General features: G+C 45.9%; 2 protein-coding genes across 7 annotated transcripts in view; one reads left to right on the forward strand and one right to left on the reverse strand.

Annotated features, from left to right (window-relative positions):
* LOC139027634 (uncharacterized) lies at window positions 1-1,774 on the forward strand. The gene has a single exon (XM_070443292.1). It carries the CDS (start codon window positions 1-3, stop codon window positions 1,600-1,602), a length of 1,602 nt encoding a protein of 533 aa, XP_070299393.1. The 3' UTR covers window positions 1,603-1,774.
* A 13,234-nt stretch (window positions 1,775-15,008) lies between these two features.
* Window positions 15,009-19,361, reverse strand: part of LOC111963214 (spidroin-1) — a 29,865-nt gene continuing 25,512 nt past the window's right edge. For 4 of the 6 annotated variants that reach the window (XM_070443348.1, XM_023986519.2, XM_070443346.1 and 1 more), the window contains 4 exons: window positions 18,617-18,763; window positions 18,389-18,541; window positions 17,018-17,149; window positions 15,009-16,914 (listed from right to left, as the gene is read on the reverse strand). In XM_070443348.1, the coding sequence (XP_070299449.1) occupies window positions 16,799-16,914; window positions 17,018-17,149; window positions 18,389-18,541; window positions 18,617-18,763 (548 nt within the window). In that variant the 3' untranslated portion in view covers window positions 15,009-16,798. Of the gene's footprint in view, window positions 16,915-17,007; window positions 17,150-18,388; window positions 18,542-18,616; window positions 18,764-19,361 lie in introns of all 6 variants that reach the window. The other 2 variants (XM_070443345.1, XM_070443347.1) reach the window with 2 other exon arrangements.

Genomic DNA, 19,361 nt, shown 5'->3' on the forward strand with positions numbered 1-19,361 from the left:
ATGATGAGACCTAAGGATCTGCGCCAGGGCTCTGGCACAAAGACCTTCCTGGATGCCATGCACGATGGCAAAGTGCACCTGGCGCGCTTCGTCCTGGATGCGCTGGACAACCGCATAATCAACTCCAAGACGGAAAATGGCCGTACCCCTTTGATGTTCGCTGTTTGCCTGCAGGACCCCGGGGGCCGGGCCAAGTTTACCCGCCTGCTGCTGGAAAAAGGGGCCGACGTGAATTGCCAGGATGAGCACGGGCGTACCTCCTTGAGCCTGGCCTGTGAGCTGGGCCACCTGGACGTGGTCAAACTTCTYGTGCAGTTCAACGCCAACCCTGATGTGTCTGACACCTGGGGGAACAGCGCACTGATCTACGCAGCCTACACCGGCCACAGCCACGTGCTGGAGTTCCTGGTCAGGTCTTTCAAAAGAATGGGCATGAGGCTGGACCGTACCAACCACGCTGGCCACTCTGCCATCCAGGTGGCCAACTTCTTTGGGCACGACCAGTGTGTCCAGGCCCTAAACTCTGGGAGGAGGGGGGTGGTGTCAGATGACCAACRAGGGGAGGTCGGGATCGGGAAAGAGGCAGGGACCGAGCGGAGGCAACCAAACAAGCTCCCCAGGCAGGTTCTGGAGAGGTTCTCTAAACCATTCCACAGCACGGATGAAGACCAGCTACCTAAGGTGTTCCAGAGACAGCTGAGGGTCGGGGACAGCAACGAGCTGTGGGCGCGCATCAAATGCCAGAGTAAGTCCCTTGAGAGAAACGGCAATTGCCTAGAGAGGGGCCAGTCAGAAGAAGAACAGGATGACATATTCCCAGCCAAACAGATACAGTCACAGAACTGTAAGCTAAGGCACATGAGGGGGGTTAAAACAATGAGCCATTGCCCAGAGCCAAGCCAGAAAGATGTCAGCAGAAARGGACGAATGAAACAGGAGGTGCCAGATAGTATTTCAGTCTGGGGCAAAGCAAAGTCATTTAACCTGGACCTGCTGAGCAGCAGAAAGCAGTCCTATCATGGGGATGTGCGTGACATGAGCCTATCAGCCAGGAAATTAAAGAGAGCCTCGCTGCAGGACGAAAGAGCCCTGATAGTCAAGACTGAATGTCAAGAGAGCAACTGTGAGATGACAAACGATGCTGACAAAACTGTCACTGCGCAAAAAGCACTTTTAAACGGCAAAAGTCAATCTCCGAGAGAGCCCGAGGATTCCACCAGGGCGCCAAAAGATGAAAATAATGACTTCGCTCAATCAAGCTGGAGAGGGAGTCAGAAGTGCGGCAGCCTCCCTCCGAACGGACGACTCAACAAACTCCTCTTCTACAGAGAAGAGATGGAGCCGGAGAAGATTCCTGTCCGTCCACCGGGGTTCACCGGGTTGGGAACCAGATTACTTCGGCGATTCACCGCCCCTGAGTTCATGAGACTGGTAATTAACTCTTCCTCCGATTCCTCACAGGGCAGAGGGAGGATGTCCCGGTCTGAGACTTTCCCCTTTTCTCACACTCACCAGAGAGTTAACAGTCAGCCAAGCGTGGACAGCATTAGCGGGGTGAAGTGTGAATTTGAGAGCAGTTCCTGCGGTGTCTCCTTCAAGTAAAATGAAAATCAACTGTTGAATTTGGAGAATTAGTGGCAGTTGATTTAATAAAGCATTTTAGATTCCTTTATTCTTAGATTGYAAATGAAAAATGATCATATAGCTAAGCTAAGCTTGTGTTTCTTGAGTTTAACGAGTACAGCCCATTGCTTTGTCTGTAGATTCACATATWTTTGACACAATATTATATTACACTATTAATTAAATGTGTAGCGTATATTCTATTTATCATGTATAATTATTTATAATGAATCATGCACAGGCCATGCTATATGAATTGTAATATATTTATTTAATGTTTTCAAATGTGACAGTATTCTAATTTCTGCATTTGATACAATGTATGTGTGAGAGAGGGGACGAGAGAAAGAGAGAGATGAACCTGTGTGAAAGGGGACGTTAAACATCAAACTGAATAGGAACAAAATAGTGGTTRGTTTATAAAGATCAAGAGTCAATATGCATTATTTATTGTTTTTTACAAAAAGATTATAATGTATAATTTTATTTTTCATGAATGTCTTACCTAGAAATACTAATACATTAAATATATTGTATGACTGGTAAGAATACAAAGACAATGTGCAATGTGTTCTCAGCTGGTGCACACATTTTCTGTAGCAACACACACATCCTATAGTTTAAAAAGTTGGTCGCAACACAGTGGAAGTGATGGTTGAGGCAAACACTAAAACAGCATCCAGGCATAAACACACACACTTTTAAGTTAAATTCATACCATATAAGTACAGTGGCTCTGCAATTAAGTCCTATAATATTACAAGTAAGTCCTGTATTTACATGATTTGTTCATCTGCTACATTTCAAGTTGATATTCTAAACTGAAAACTTATTTGCAATTTCACGTTACAAACCATTCACAACACTTTTCGGGAAAAGCAAAATAGAATAAATATTAAAAGGAACATGATTCCTTGAGCACAATAAAAACAAACAGCCATCCCCTKATCTACACATTTGTCATGGTGATACTGGCAGCAGGTCTCTCATGTCATCTCTTAGTAGCATGTTTTAAACATTCTGATCAGGCCAGGTCTGCCTTCATTTGGCCATGCAAATTGTTTACTGACAAAGTGAACTTCAGTCAGTGTCCCATATGGTTGTAGAGGTATGTAACATCAAGCTTCTCTCCAAGTCATGAGCTATACATYATAAAATAGCTTTTAATTTCAGCACTTTTCAGGAGGAATGAAGCATTATTTCAATGAGCTGTAAGGGTACCAACAAATTTGAGCACGTCTGTAAGTGGTACTCACTCAGATGTCCTTAACACTTAATGTTTTTGAGTACTGTTAKCAAAACAAATATTAGGTTATAGAGTAAATCGAACTTTATTTGTCTTTGTTCTGCTGATCTAAATGAAAGAGTTTTTACAAGTTATGATTATTTAATATTTTACAGACAATCTAACATTTATTAAATAAGTTGTTCTTGCTTGATTGTATTGTTTTACATCTTTACATTGATATCGGAGTTAAAAATACTGGATTTATCTGTGTTGTGATGATATCAAATGATTATGTTTTTTCTAGTTATGAATACTTAATAGTGCCACGTGGCTCTGTTTTTAGAGTARTGCGGGTAATTCAAAATGTTTAGACTTTATGATACTTTTACACAATGTTGTATGCATGTTCGAAGAAAGAAAAGTATATTTCTAAAATAGTATTAAGCAGTTTGCTGTGCTATGAGGTGTAATTGAACARGATGAACGGATATCAAAACCGTCAAGCAAATTGATGTTCAATAATGAGACAAGCCATTCCCACCAACAACAAAGTCATTAGCACCACTCTTAATGACAGAGGCTAAGGTGGATTCAAATGACAAATCGTCAAATACGTAAAACAAAGTTAAACATTTAGACATGGCCATTGAAAACTACTTACACTGACAAAAATGAGTAATGGAGGTAAATAAATTAAGTAGAAGGGACACTAAATGTTTATGTTTCACTCAAAAATATTCATGTCAAATCTTTTATAGTTCACAATACATAATTGCAATTTAGTGCAAAAAGTTAATGAAACACAAAACAGTGAAGTATTTCGAACTTTAAAAGATAACTATATGGGTGGTGATGTTATTATTTTAAGTATTAAACACTGGCATTCTTGAGCTGGGTGTCTCGAATGGTTCTAAGCAGTGGGATTCGACAGAAAGATGTAGTTAGCAGAACATAATTACTTTTTACAGTAAATACGTTTTATTTCATTTATTATTATGATAAACAAAAAAAAATTACTAATCTTTTTTCTTGTTATTTGAGGAAGGGAGAGTGGACCGAAGGTCACTAGTTCGAATCCGGCCGCGGCCAGAAATACAATTTTCTAAACTACAGTCTCCAAAAGTGTTATTATATTTCACATTCGTGAATTTAAGATTACCTGAGTTAATGGAAAATTATGGTACTAAGGCACTGCACTCAGTGTTTGAGGCATCACTACAGACAACCTGGTTCGATTCCAGGCTGTATCACAACCGCCGTGATTTGAGTCCACTAGGGCGACGCACAATTGGCACTGCGTCATCCGGGTTTGGCCGTGTAGGCCGTCATTGTAAATAAGAATTTGTTCTTAACTGACTTGGCCTAGTTAAATAAAGTGTTGAATTTAACATTTCAATAACATAATCATAACATATAGCAAATCAGTTCTAATGATGTTGGTTTATTGTACACTGAGTGTTACAAAACAATTAAAGAACACCTTCCTAATGAGTTCACCACCTTTTGCCCTCAGAAAAGCCTCAAATTCGTCGGGGCATGGACTACAAGTGTGTCGAAAACGTTCCACGGGATGCTGGCTCATGTCGACTCCAATGCTTCCCACAGCTGTCAAGTTGGCTGGATGTCCATTGGGTCCTTTGCGACCATTCCATAATACACACAGGAAACTGTAGAGCGTGAAAAACCAGCAGCGTTGCAGTTCTTGACACACTCAAACCAGTGTGCCTGGCACCTACTACCATACCCCGTTCAAAAGCACTTAAATATTAGTCTTGCCCATTCACCCTCTGAGACCCATGTTTCAATTGTCTCAAGGCTTTAAAATAATTATTTAAACCCGTATCCTCCCTTTCATCTACACTGATTGACGTGGATTTAGCAGGTAACATCAATAAGGATCATAGCTTTCACCTGTATTCACATGGTCAGTCTATGTCATGGAAAGAGCAGTTTTCTAATGTTTTGTAAACTCAGTGTTTTATCATATTAACCAAGCAGGCTTCCTAGGCACATTATGCTGTAACTGAACAGGCTTCTTAGGCACATTATGCTGTAACTGAACAGGCTTCTTAGGCACATTATGCTGTACCTGAACAGGCTTCTTAGGCACATTATGCTGTAACTGAACAGGCTTCGTAGGCACATTATGCTGTACCCGAACAGGCTTCTTAGGTACATTATGATGAAATGATAAAGGAAATAAATGAGCATTCAGACCAGACTTCCTGATTGAACTTCAGTAAACTACATTTGTGTGTCATGTTTTAAGCATCACGTGACCCTATTGTCAGTATTCGGCTACATTATTTTCTTTAACTTCATCAAGTAAGCAAAACACAATTCACTTTGTTTCCTATTATACGGGCATAGTGGGAATGAATACAAACGTATCATCATCAGCATAGTGTCTTGCTTCTTCTCTTCTTTCCTATTAGCCACGTGCGGAACTTCATTCACCCATTTACCTTATAGGCTATAAGCATCGCACAATAATGCACATTCCTCATGCTTGCTGTTCAACCTATGGGCTCAATTATCACCTTCATCTCTCTAAACCAATGGGTGTAAATCTTGGGATGTATTTATACTTCAATTTACCCYTGTTCTCTCACTTGCTGTTTTTCAMCAACAGTTGTTGAACGACGGTGTCTGCTTTTCGTGTTGTTTAAATTATGTCAGATGCCAAAAGCTCCCCTGGGGAAAGGTTTTGTGTTGTTGTTGATTTAACCTTTATTTAACTACACATAAAAAAAGGGGTGTAAAAATAACAGTTTTGACTTATTTTAACCCATGATGAGTATTTTCAACACTATGAGGAGTCAATGAGCACTAGTGTTGGAATTAAATCGGAGTGTAAAATTATGCAGACATTGCAGTGTAAATTCAACTAAATTCAGTGTAATTTTAACAAAATTTGGAGTCAAATTAACTCTGAAAATTTGACACTACCTGTAGGGTATCTTTAACACTATGTAGACCGGGACCAAATGTTATCTGAAACAGTGTTGAATTCAAATCTATAGGAGTTAACCCCGACAACGCTGGGCCAATTGTGCGCCACCCTATGGGACTCCCAATCACAGACGGGTGTGATACAGCCTGGATTTCCAGCTACCGATCTACACCCACTCCCAGGCGATTCCTCATGACTAGGATTTCCCCGAGAATAAGTTAGAGAATGAACAGCCATTATGTAAGTGGGCCCTAAAAAATATGGGTTGTTTATGAATTCTAAGGACCAATAAAAAGGGATAAAAAAATTAGGTGCTGGATTTTAGGCCGTTAGTAACAACGACAGGGTGTCCTTTCAGAACAAGAGGAAGCAGTAGTTCCAGTTCAAGGCTTTAATGAAGATCCTCACACACGTACAACACCACTCTCTCTGATACTAATTGTGGTTCTGTAAAGAAACTTAGGTTATAGCACAGTATGGGAAAAAAGATGCCTATTTGTATGTCAACAACTAAACAGGCTATGTGGACCCAAACACATGCTAGAAGCACAAAGAATAATAGACTAATGTAGAAATATCTACACATTATAAAACATAATAAGCATGAGCGATCTACAACCGAAAATAGGCTAGCAGCACAGACAAATTCTAACAAACTGCCAGGTCGGGTATTACGCTAAGTCCCGGGATAAAATGCTGCTGGTTGGCTATTAAACTTATGATGATTGGCGTGACCTTATTCCAATAGGAAAACCCAAATAAAGTTGGGGTCTTGGAAATGAGATGAGCTGGCCGTTTTTACAGGCCCATTTTTCAAGACGCTAGGCTATGGGTTTGCCCAACCAGTCTGGTCCTTCCTCCACTCCCTTTGCCGTGCCGCGGCCACCTTCACCGCCCCTCTCGCTGTTGCGGTGACCAAACCTCTGAACCCAGGCTACAGCGTGTCCTTTACATCGCAGAGTTTGTGGTAGCATTTAGCATCTGCCGCAATGTTTTGCTCCATGTTATCCCCCAGGAGGTTGATAAATTACATTTCTATGATTTGTGGTTAGCCATCATTCCACATTGATATATAATATCATATATTTCAGACATCAGATCTGGTCGGATTTATCGTAAATTGCTCTTTAAAAAAAAAACGTATAGTCCCTCGGGGCTATTCATGGGGAACACTCAACCATATGAGATTTCTTTCCATCCGGGATTCTCATTCACAATCATGAATGTAATGTTTAGCTGGAGAAATAATCACAATGGATTATTACTCAGAACTTTATTAAAACTGATGAAGAATACATGTGCTTCCCGCACACTCAATGCCTGAAGTAAATGCAATTATCAGTGTGCCCTCTGCTGTCAAGGCAGACAATATTAACATTACAATTAATATTTGATAATGGCTGTTTGCTAAACAACATGTTGTCTTTGGTCATATTCTTTCTTCCGCAGGGAGTGCAAGAYTTATTTCCAAATACAGCTATCCTTTGCAGGGACAAGGGCACACATATGCTGCTGGTAGTGTCTCACACGTATAATTCATGATGGACCTATTTCACTGACGATATTCCTCGTTACTCATTGTCACTTCATTAAGTTCTGCACGCAATGCATAGGCATAGTCATTATAATATGTCCTTCATTGTAGTGGCTATCGTGCCTGTGTAACAGTACTCTTCTTGCGTTGTGTACAATCAGTCATCGTTACGAACTCCAGCTTTTAGCACCTGTCATGGAGATTTATTCTGATACAGCACAAAATTGCACTTCATGCAATGCACGTCTCACCACCCAACTCTGCACTCACGCACGCTGGTTTGGTGCTTGTTCACTGGGCAATGTAGCTACAGAAATAATACAACAGTTACTATATAACATATAATATTGTAGCGACCCGCACAGACAGCTGTGTGTTATGTGTTAGGCTGGTAGGTGGTTGTGTTGTACTTACCAGTACCCAGTGTTCGCGGGGTCCGACATGCCAATCAACCTGCTATCTGCCAATCAGCGGATGCCTGGAATGTTCTGATCGGGCATCCTGGCGGTTGGCGGAGTGGCGTTGGGCAGGGGGAGGGAGCATTGGAAGTTAGACCAGGTTTAGCCTTTGTTCTCTCTCTTATGTCTGACCTTCACAAGAGAAGGTCACGGTTGGCTTGTGGTTATCTTTCATTTATTTGGCGTGGGCTACGGCCAAACAGTAGCCTGTGTAAAGTTGGGTTAATAAACCGTCAATTCGTAAACTCAATCGTCTGTCTGGACAATTGTTCCTTTTGATCTAGTCAGGTCATTACATTGGTGTTAGAAGTAAAAAAAAAAAAAAAATGATAAAAGTTAGCCAGCTAGCTAGCTGACTTCTGTGGCTAGCTACCATAGGTGAGAACGGGGTTGAAAATGCTTCGAGGGAATCCGAAAGTGAAGGTGGAGGTAGGGGACGATTATGGCCAAGGAGGTGCGTGTGCATGGACGTCGGAGGACCTGGCTGAGGAGATCGCCAGGGCGTCGGAGCCCAGAGGCCGCTTGAGGGAGGACGTTCGAGTGATGGCCGCTGAAGCGGGCATGAGTGCTTCGTCGACTGTGCTTCGCGCGGACCGAAGGGGTGACGTCGACGTGGCGGGACGAGGAATCTGGGGCTCACGATGTAAACAAACATGGCGGCGCCCAGTTCCCGGCTGCGTCCATATCTGTTAAGACCCCGAAGTATTCCGGTAAGGCAGATTGGGAAGCTTTTCATGCTCAGTTTGAACTGGTAGCTCATTTTAGGGGGTGGTCGAATGAAGATAGAGCACTGCAGTTGGCTTTATGCCTCACGGATGATGCTCWGGCCTGTTTGATATTGATTAGCCCCGAGGACAGACGTGATTATGGTGCTTTAGTGGGAGCACTGAGGAGGCGCTATGGACAGTGTGTACAGCCCGGGCTACTGCACTCCGAACTGAGTAATAGACGCAGGCAGCCTGGAGAGCCTCTACGGGTACTAGCTAATGACATTGAGAGCCTCTCTCGGCGGGCATATGCTCACATGCCCCCCTCCGGCAGAGCGAGCTAGCACGGGACCAGTTCATACAGGCGCTCTCTCCTACGGAGCTGCGCATACAGACCCAGCTGGCTCATCCTGAGTCATTGCAGATAGCCTTGGAGAGGGAGCTGGTGTGGGCTGGGGCTTTGGTGGGGGTGCAGGGAGACAGACCCTCTGTGCGAGCTGGGGGGCAGAGCAGCCCGGAGCCGGAAAAGCCTGCATGGGTGGCTGAAATGACAGAACTCATTCGTGCTGTGTCGCTACAGGCGGCACGAAACACACGCCCTGGTCCCAGGGTCTGCTGGGGTTGTGGCCAGCCAGGCCATCTGCGCCGGTATTGCCCCATGTCCCCCAGAGCTCAGGGAAACGGCTCGGGGTCCGCATAGACCGGGTAGTGCGGACCCCTGGTTTTCTATCCCAACCACCATCTTCTTCAGGAGGAGCCCACCGGCACAGACAGGGAAGCAAGGCTCCACTTCCCCCAGAAGCAGACGAGGGCAAGCGGATGGAGCCTGTTGTTGTGGTGGGCCGGACCTGTGTTGGGGACTTTTGTCATGTCACTGTGGAGGGGGTGCCCTGCACCGCCCTGGTGGACACTGGGTCCACAGTAACCCTGGTGAGGCCAGATATTGTGCCAGGTTGGACTTAGTGTGAGCCTACAACTGTGCAGCTCCGCACAGTCACAGGTGAGCTGGCACCCATGAAAGGGAAGGGAATAATGACTCTGACAGTAGGGGGCAGGACTGTGCGTCATCCTGTGTGGGTGGCGGCTGTGCAGGACCCTTGTATCCTGGGGTTGGACTTTCTTAGGAGCACAGGCTGCCAGTTAGACCTAAATAGGGGCACACTGAGCTTCTAGGGAGGGCCGGAAGTCACCATGGCCCCCCCTAATGTCACATTCACTCAACCAAACAAACCCTTTACTCCAACAGTTAAAGCAGCAGAGATCATGGCTGCCCCCCCTCCCCCACATCTGTGTGTGACTTTTCCCCAGCCCCCGACACCTACGGCGGTGTGTTACATTCCCCCAGCTACCTCCACGACACAGCCCTCTGTGAGCCCGAGCGGCGCCCCCCCCCAGCCCAGCTACCCCAGATGGGAGAGGAGAGGACACTGTCTGCAGTGAGGGAGATATGGGGGAGGAACTGTGTTGGTCTTGACCCCGAGCAGCAGGAACGGTTGTGGCAGTTGCTGTTTGAATTCAGAGACAGCTTTGCGCTGAGTGAGGAAGAGGTGGGTCAGACTCATCTGGTGCAGCATGAGATCGACACAGGTGATGCTCGACCCATCAAGATGCGTCCCTGCCATATCCCGCTGGCACGCCAGGAGGCGGCAGACAAGGCTGTGTTGGAGATGCAGCGGGCAGACTTCATTGAGCCCTCAGACAGCCCCTGGGCGGCGCCAGTCYTCATGGTTCCGAAGAAGGGGGGCAAGCTGAGGTTCTGTGCGGACTACAGGCGGCTGAATGAGGTAACRAGGAAGGACTCATACCCCATACCACGTATCGATGAGTCGCTGGACCTGGTTAGGGGGTCCTCCTGGTTCTCCTCACTAGACCTCCGCAGTGGCRACTGGCAGGTGCCCCTCTCCCCAGAGGCCAGAGCCAAAACTGCGTTCTCCACTAACAGAGGACACTGGCAGTTCAAGGTCCTGTGCTTTGGCCTGTGCAACGCTCCAGCTACTTTTGAGCGTTTGATGGACAGGGTGCTGGATGGCATCCCCCGACAGCAGTGTCTGGTATACCTCGATGACATCCTGGCCCATGGCAGCTCCTTCCAGTCAGCCCTGGGGGCGCTACGGCGTGTGCTGGAGAGGGTGGCTGCCGCAGGTCTGAAGCTCCACCCCGAGAAGTGCCACTTCATGAGGAGAGAGGTGTCCTTCTTGGGCCACCGAGTGGGGTAGGAGGGGATCAGCACCATGGAGGACAAGGTAGGGGCTGTCAGAGACTGGCCCACCCTCACCGACCAGCGTCAGTTGAAGAGCTTTCTGGGCCTGGCCTCGTACTACAGAAGGTTTGTACGGAGCTTCTCAAGCGTCGCTGCTCCCCTGAACCGCCTGCTGCCGAAGGACAAGGCTTTCACTTGGACAGTGGAGTGTGAGGAGGCGTTCAAKACCCTCAAACGTGCACTGATCGAGGCCCCCGTGCTCGCCCCCCCTGACCTCACCTTGCCCTTTATCCTGGACACAGACGCGAGCAATGTGGGCATGGGTGGGGTGCTGGCCCAGGTGGGGCCAGGGGGGGAGAGAGTGGTGGCGTACTTCAGCAAAACATTTGACAAACATGAGCGCCGCTACTGTGTCACCCGGCGGGAGCTCTTGGRTGTTGTGGCTTCCGTCAAACACTTCAAGTACTACCTGGGTGGCCTGCCCTTTACTGTAAGGACTGACCACTCTGCTCTCCAGTGGCTCATGTCTTTCAGAGGGGCAGGTGGGACGCTGGTTGGAGGAGCTTCAGCCGTATGACTTCACAGTGGTGCACAGGGCAGGGGCACGCCACTCCAACGCCGACGCCATGTCCCGTCGGCCCTGTACTGCAGACGGCTGCCACCACTGTGAAAGGAGAGAGGGACGGGAGAGAGCTGTGTGCAGAGGAGGAGGTCTGTGCCACAGTGTGTCGGGCGAGCGGGCCTGTCTGCTGTGAGCTGCAGACTGTCGACGTGGCTGAATGGGGGCAGCAGCAGGGACGGGACACAGACCTACAGCCAGTGCTACAGTGGGTAGAGGCGCAGGTGAGGCCACCGTGGGAAGAGGTGACATCGCTCTCACTCGTGACCAAAGGGTTGTGGTCAAAGTTTGAGCGACTGCGGCTGGCTGATGGCGTGTTACAGCGGGCATGGAAGGAGTCAGCTACGGGAGAGGAGAGGTGGCAGGTGGTGGTCCCAAAAGCACTGCGGGAGGCTGTGCTCCAGAGTACTCATGGGGGGGTGGGGACTGGACACTTTGGAGTCACAAAAACACTGCGCCGCCTCCGTCAGGGCTTTTACTGGAGGCAGCACAAGAGGGATGTGGAGGACTTTTGCCGCCGCTGTGACAACTGCACAGCGAGAAAGGGCCCCCCAGGCCGCTCTCATGCTCAGCTCCAACAGTTCCCAGTGGGGGCTCCCATGGAGAGGGTGGGAGTGGATGTAGTTGGGCCGTTCCCCACCACAGACAGCGGAAACCGCTGGGTGCTCACAGCCATGGACTATTTCACAAAATGGCCCGAGGCCTATGCTCTGCCTGACCAGGAGGCAGAGACCATCGTCGACGCCCTGACAGCGGGGATGTTCAGCAGGTTTGGAGCCGCGGAGTCCATCCACAGCGACCAAGGCAGAAACTTTGAGTCCCGTGTGTTCGCCACCATGTGTGAGAGGCTGGGTATGCACAAGACCCGCACTACTCCTCTCCATCCTCAAAGTGATGGCCTTGTGGAGCGCTTCAACAAAACGCTTGGACAGCAGRTGGCCATCGTCTCTTCCAAACACCAGCGTGACTGGGACAAGCACCTGCCTATGGTCCTCATGGCATGCCGCTCTGCTGTTCAAGACTCCACCTCCTGCACGCCTGCCCTCCTCATGCTGGGGAGAGAGATCCGCACCCCTGCCCTCATGTTCCCCGGGGCCGGAGTATGCCCGGAGACTCCAGGACCGCTTGGAGACAGCCCACACCTTCGCCAGAGAGCAGCTGGTGAATGCAGGTGTGAAGCAGAAGAGGAACTATGACGTGCACACCCGGGGAAGCACTTTGTGGCTGGGGAGCTGGTCTGGGTCTACAGCCACCTAAGGAAAAAAGGCAGATGCCCCAAGTTGGACAGTCACTGGGTGGGACCCTGCAGTGTCCTGGAGAGGGTAGGGGAGGTTGTTTACCGGGTGCAGCTTCCTCCCAGGGGGAGAAAGGTGGCACTGCACCGGGACAGGTTAGCCCRATACAGAGGGGCCTCTTCTCCCCAAACCCCAGGYACCCCCACAATTCCCCTCTCTGGCAATGACATTRTCCAYGCACCCACCCCCAGGTGCCGCAGACAAGGCTCCAGACAGCCCACTCCCCCTGTCTCCCTCCCTGTGTCACCGCGTGGTTCCCCAGAGCCACGGACTATTACCCGTTCCCGCTTCCTTGTCCCCCATATCCCTGCCTTCATCCCCTGGTTCCCAGAGGGGCACTCTGCGACCATCACGGCCACGCAGGCAAAGGAGACCTCCGGGTCGCTTCAGAGACTTTGTTTGTTCCCTCGGGGACGAGGGACTTTGTGGTGGGGGGGCTGTGTAGTGACCCGCACAGACAGCTGTGTGTTATGTGTTAGGCTGGTAGGTGGTTGTGTTGTACTTACTTACATGTCGCGGGGTCCGACATGCCAATCAACCTGCTATCTGCCAATCACGGGAATGCCTGGAATGTTCTGATGCCGGGCATCCTGGCGGTTGGTGGAGTGGCGTGGAGGGGGGTTGGGCAGGGGGATGGAGCATTGGAAGTTAAGACCAGGTTTAGCCTTTGTTCTCTCTCTTATGTCTGGCCTTCACAAGAGAAGGTCACGGTTGGCTTGTTGTTATCTTTCATTTATTTGGCGTGGGCTACGGCCAAACAGTAGCCTGTGTAAAGTTGGGTTAATAAACCGTCAATTCGTAAACTCAATCCTCTGTCTGGACAATTGTTCCTTTATGATCTAATAATTACAATATTAACAATGTACTTGATAGAAACAGCCCAAAATTGCACGTCATGCAATGCACGACTCACCATCCAACTCCGCACTCACGCACTGTACAAAATATACTGTAACGACCCTGGGTTTGTAAGCGCGGATATCGACACTGTCGCTTGAGCATGCTTTTGGGGCACAGTCGATATCGCGCTGGACTTCGGGCTAAAAGGTCAAGGGTTCGAGGCCTGCTCCCTGCCTGTTTCATTACAATACGACCCCACCACCAGACACAGCAAGTTGCTGGCTAGCATTAGCTGAAATTCTCTACAACAACTATGCACAAACGCACGCTGCATCTTGTGTATGATGTTCTAATAACATTTACAAAATTGTACATTCAAACCATCACTTGGGAGCAAAAAAATCACTTTTGATGTACAGTGCTAACTGAAACATCCACCTTCGTAAGCAAGCCACGCAAACCAGCCAATAAGATGCCATGTTGAGTAGGTGAAYGCAAGACAAAACTAAAACCCCATAGGCTTAACAATAATGTGGCAAGGGGAATCACCAATATAACCCTGTAACACTTGCACAAATCAATATAATAAAATTGTATTATCATTTGTACAGGATAGACGTGGTGTAGGCTTCACAGTTCAATGAAATTCTTACTGGCAGCAATTTCATTCACTCATCGGGCTATGTCAATTTTATCATGTCATGTTGATCTACGCTCTTAGAAAAATAGTTTTTCAGCAGTCCCCATAGGATAACCCTTTGGTTCCAGGTAGAACCCACTTTGGAAAGGGTTCTACTTGGAACCAAAAGGGCTAATCTGGAACCAAAAATATTTATTCAAAAGGGTTCTCCTATGGGGACAGCCGAAGAACAATTTTAGGTTAATCTAGATGGCACTTTTTCCCCCAGAGTGTAGCATTGATCTAGTCTAGTGCATGTGAGCATGTGATGCAAGGCATTGCGCAATGACAGTCACGACAGATTTCTCTCCATGTTTTAATTATAGCTATATCCCCACCAAACCGTTTGACCTTATAAAAAGACATGAGCAAAAAAAAAAAAACTGTAGAAACGAATAAGATACACGACCTCGTCAGTTCTACCAGCTAATGTGAGATTTTTAGATTACAACATTTGAGGACACAATTTAAGGGCCTATGTATTTATAAATAAATAAAATATTCAGCTACAATAATACCACAAAGCTGGCCATCTTTTCCCCTTTCTTTCTGGCTGCCCTCCCCCTGGCATTTTACATTGACATTTTAGTCATTTAGTAGACGCTCTTATCCAGTGACTTACAGTTAGTGCATTCATCTTAAAATAGCTAGGTGGGACAACCACATATCAAAGTCATAGTAAGTGCATTTTCCTCAAAGTAGCTATCAGCAGTCAGTGACAGTAAGGTGGAGAAAAAAAGTTCACGTTTGTTTATGTCATGTACACATGGAGTAAACAGTGCAATGAAATGCTAACTTGCAGGTTATCCTCTTGATAGCGCAAAAACAACGATAGAAAAAGTAAGTAGGTAAGTGAATAAATACAAGCTCAATGAAATAAATTCACTTTTTATTATTTATTTTTTAAACAAATAGTTACATAGCCTATATGGAAATAACAGACATGAGCCAAGCATGTTAAGCTGTAGAATGGAATAGGTTATATTATGTCTACGATTCATTTCATTTGGTCAGTTCTACCCCCTCAACATTGCTAATTTTAAACAGGGTTAAATATAATGTTGCAAGGTTCAGCTTCAGTCCAAAGCGGGACACTGCGTTACTGTCAAAAGATATGTGGTTCAGTCAGAAAAACATCATTTCTTTCTGGAACAAAAACCTCTTGGAAAGAGGAAACCTAGGCCTAATGACGCCACTCATAATTCCATTACATTGTTTTCTTTCCTCTGTCACGTTTGTGTGGTTGTTCCTTAGGATTGCTAGCAATAGTGAATCATATTACGCTAACGTATTACATGTTGTGCAATAATTAAGGGCATGTGGCGTATTTGAATCTTGACCATACCTAGCAGTTTAAACCTTGAGTCTGGCGCACGGTTCACTACTGGACCGTTGTCATCCGTGATTAGTGACGATTGATAGGGTAGATTTATAGGACTACTGTTCAACTCCTATTGTACACGTTCTCACCTTCCAATATTTTATGAATTGACCAATTGAATATGTCAACTTTCAGGATGAATCAAACCACCGTATTTTTGATTCACCAATATATTCTCTAAGTAAAGGCTTTCCAAACCTGTTTTTTTATTAATAAATTCTTTCCGAACCCTAAATAATATACAAGATCAGAGTATTTTTTAATTAGTGCTGAAATGAGACGAATATGCGCGTATTTAAACTACTTTCTTTCATTGATCTCTAATATTCTGAACATTCTCTCCATATATTCTAGTGAGTCTGTTGAGAAAATTTGACTTAAAAGGTACTTCACACCAAATTTAAAGGGATAGAAATAAATTAGAAATTTAGAAATAAATGTACTGAAAACTACTTTGAATGAAACTCCACCGGAAAATCTGTTTGCCAGGTAGTAGGAGGGTTTTCAGTGGTTGGATTACATTTATTCAGCATGTGCAAGGGAACCACACCCGCAAAGCACATTACACACCTGTTATGTGTTTGGTGTGTCAAAGGGCTGGGTATGGTGACAACTAAAAAAACATATTTCCATTATACAATAGACTTCTATTTTGAAAGTATGTGTGTTAATTATTTTGTCACATGCATAAGTGTTCCTCTGAGTGGATGTGCATGCATCTGTTTGCAATACATGTTGAGTGGGTATATACCCATATGTGTTTTGGCAACAGGGGGTTTACATATGCACTCATAACACCATTATGAAATCATGCAAATCAAGTGTTATTTGTCACATGCACCAAATACAACAGGTGTGGGTAGACCTTACAGTGAAATGCTTACTTACAAGCCCTTAAAAAATAAATCTAAGAAGTTTTTAACCAAGAAAAAACAGTGTTGAGAAAATATTTACTATAAACTCAGACCCGAGGAAGGCACAGTGATGCCGAAACGTTGGTAAATACCCATTAAATTGCTGGGAGTTTATACATGGAGAGTGCAACTTTATTTTGATAGTTTATAGTTTATTCGCCGTTAGTCAGCACCTCCACACAAACTATTACTCTGGGTGTGCACCTGCTCATGTTTTTTTATAGAGAAAATATTTACTAAAATAAACTCAAAAATCAGAAATAAACATGAACGATGAAAAAAAGATATTAAGGAGCAACAAAAAAAACATTCATAACATCAATCAGGTTTTATGTAAAGGGCCCTCTTCTCATCCTCTCTTCCCTCTTTACTTTCCTCCCTCCTTTTTAGACGTCCTGATTCTTGAGAACAGCCATCCCGCCGCTCCACCAACTGCTGTTCTAACACCAGCCYCTGTAGCCACTCCTGAAAGCCCTGCAGCACCTAGAGGAAGACCYCACACATCGCTGTTCCACATACGAGATACAAATATCCTTACATTACCAATTAAAATTATAAATGACTCTCTCAGCTGCTCCTCACACACCTTCTGCAGCTGCTGTAGTCGCTCCTGAAAGCTCTCTCTCCTCGACTCCTCCCTCCCCTTCAGACGCTCCACCAACTGCTGCTCTAACACCTCCCACAGCCTCTGTAGCCTCTCCTGAAAGCCCTGCAGCACCTAGAGGAAGACCACACACATTGCTGTTCCACATACGAGATACAAACATCCTCACTGTTGTGAAGGGTCATGGCTCTTATCCCAATTACCTTCTGGCCACGCCCCCTCCCTGCAACTCACCACACCTGATCAAGCCTTTACCTTACCTACTAAAATTACCTTGTCTTTTCGTGTATGCAATAAAGTGACAACTATTTCTTGCACTTTTACTACTGGCCCATAGTGGAAGCTTACCTACATCGGGGCAGAAATCTCAGAGACCAATTGGTACACTCTGATTTACCACCCCAAGATYTTCCTGAACAACCTCTATTTGCGCCCCTACTGGATGGAAATTACAAGTGTAATGGCTGTGCCCAATGCAATGGCACTTATAAATGTAGATCCTTCAAACACCCACAAACAGGGAAATCGATCCCCATCAAAGGTGTTATCACCTGCTCCACTAAGACAGTTATTTATCTTATAACTTGTCCTTGTGGTAAAAATTATGTGGGTAAAACAAAGCGTGAATTAAAAGTACGTATCGCAGAGCATCGTAGTACCATTAGGTGCAAAAACTTGACTTACCCAGTTGCGGKCCACTTTTTGGAAGCAAACCACTCGATTTCGTCTCTGCGTTATATTGGCATCGAACATGTCACCCTCCCTAGGAGAGGGGGTGACCTTGATAATTTATTGTTAAAACGAGAGGCTGCCTGGATCTTTAATTTAAAGACCCTTGCTCCCTTCGCTCTCAACGTAGACTGATCTGAAGCCATTCTTGTGATTTTTGTGACTTTGCCATTGTAATTGTTTGTAAGCTTGTGTAGTCTAAAAGGAATCTATGATCGTATGCTATCCATTTGTTTTTTGTATGGTGTTCTCTGTATGCCATTTTTTATATTTGAGAATTAACCAATGATATTAGGCCACATTTGGCCATAATTACAGACACCTGTGTGTCTTTTGACACTATATAAACGAGTCATCCCGCAGTGTTTGTGATTATACCCTGATGAAGACAGCTTGGCTGTCGAAACGTTGGACATAACATTTTTGCATCTGAGCTCCTAGAGTGTGCGGCTCTCCTTTGTTTTCTACTCCGCTGGCCAGCACCTCGCCTAAATAGGTGTGCCTTTCTTTTTCTTCTAGCTTACCTACATGAACCAGCCTTAGCCTATAGTCCTGGGCTCTAGAGGACAAATATTAATTTGACTTACATGACCAATTTATCAATGATAAATTCATCTGACAAACCTCCTGCAGCAGCTGCTGTAGCTACTCTTGTCTCTTCTCCTTCCTCCTTTTCAGGTGTCCTAGTCCTTGAGGCCAGCCATCCTGCTGTTCCCCCAACTGCTGCTCCAACACCTCCCACGGCTGCTGTAGCCGTTGCAGAGAGCCCTGCAGCACCTAGAGAAGAACACACACGTCACTATCCCATATATGAGAAACAAACWTGCTTACATTACACTGCCACTCACACACCTGCCGTAGCTGCTGCCGTAGCTGCTGTAGTAGCTGCTGCCGCTCCTGAGAACCCTGCTCCTGCGGCCACCCATCCCACGGCTCCACTTACTGCAGCTGCAACACCTCCCACCGCCGCTGTAGCCACTCCTGAAAGCCCTGCAGCACCTAGGTTGACCACATACACATCTGTTACTGTCCCACATWAAAAAAAAATCCAAACAGCAATGATAAACGATATCAAGTCACGTGATTTAGTAAGTTCTGACATCACAAAAACCACCATTGTCTATCTTTATTTCATTCGAAAGACTGTAACTTTCTTCGTATTTACCTGCTGACTGTAGAGCAGCAACAAGACCCCCTGCTGCTATCCCACCTCCATTTACCACGGCCGCTGCAGACATCATGCTTGCTGCATATGATCCAGCAGCAATCCCACCAGCAGTGAATCCTATCGCTCCAAGGACAACTGGTGCCATTGCCACTGCCGCAACTATGAAGGCCCAGCAGAAACACTTGAGCAAGCAACCAAAAACATACCTGAGCTCTTGTTAAATGAGGTTGACAATAGTATCACTATCATGTGAATGTTTGGCCTAAACAACAAAACAAAGTAGTAATACATCTGTAAAATTATTTGAAGCTGGTAATTGATCATTTGAATTCTGCTGACTAAATAAATAATCTTACCTGCTCCCACTGTTGCTGTTGCTGCTGCAGCAATTGTACCTGTTCCTAAATGGTAAAGAAAATATTGCTTATT

Source organism: Salvelinus sp. IW2-2015, linkage group LG4q.2 (assembly GCF_002910315.2).
Source record: "Salvelinus sp. IW2-2015 linkage group LG4q.2, ASM291031v2, whole genome shotgun sequence".
NCBI classification, from domain to species: Eukaryota; Metazoa; Chordata; class Actinopteri; order Salmoniformes; family Salmonidae; genus Salvelinus; species Salvelinus sp. IW2-2015.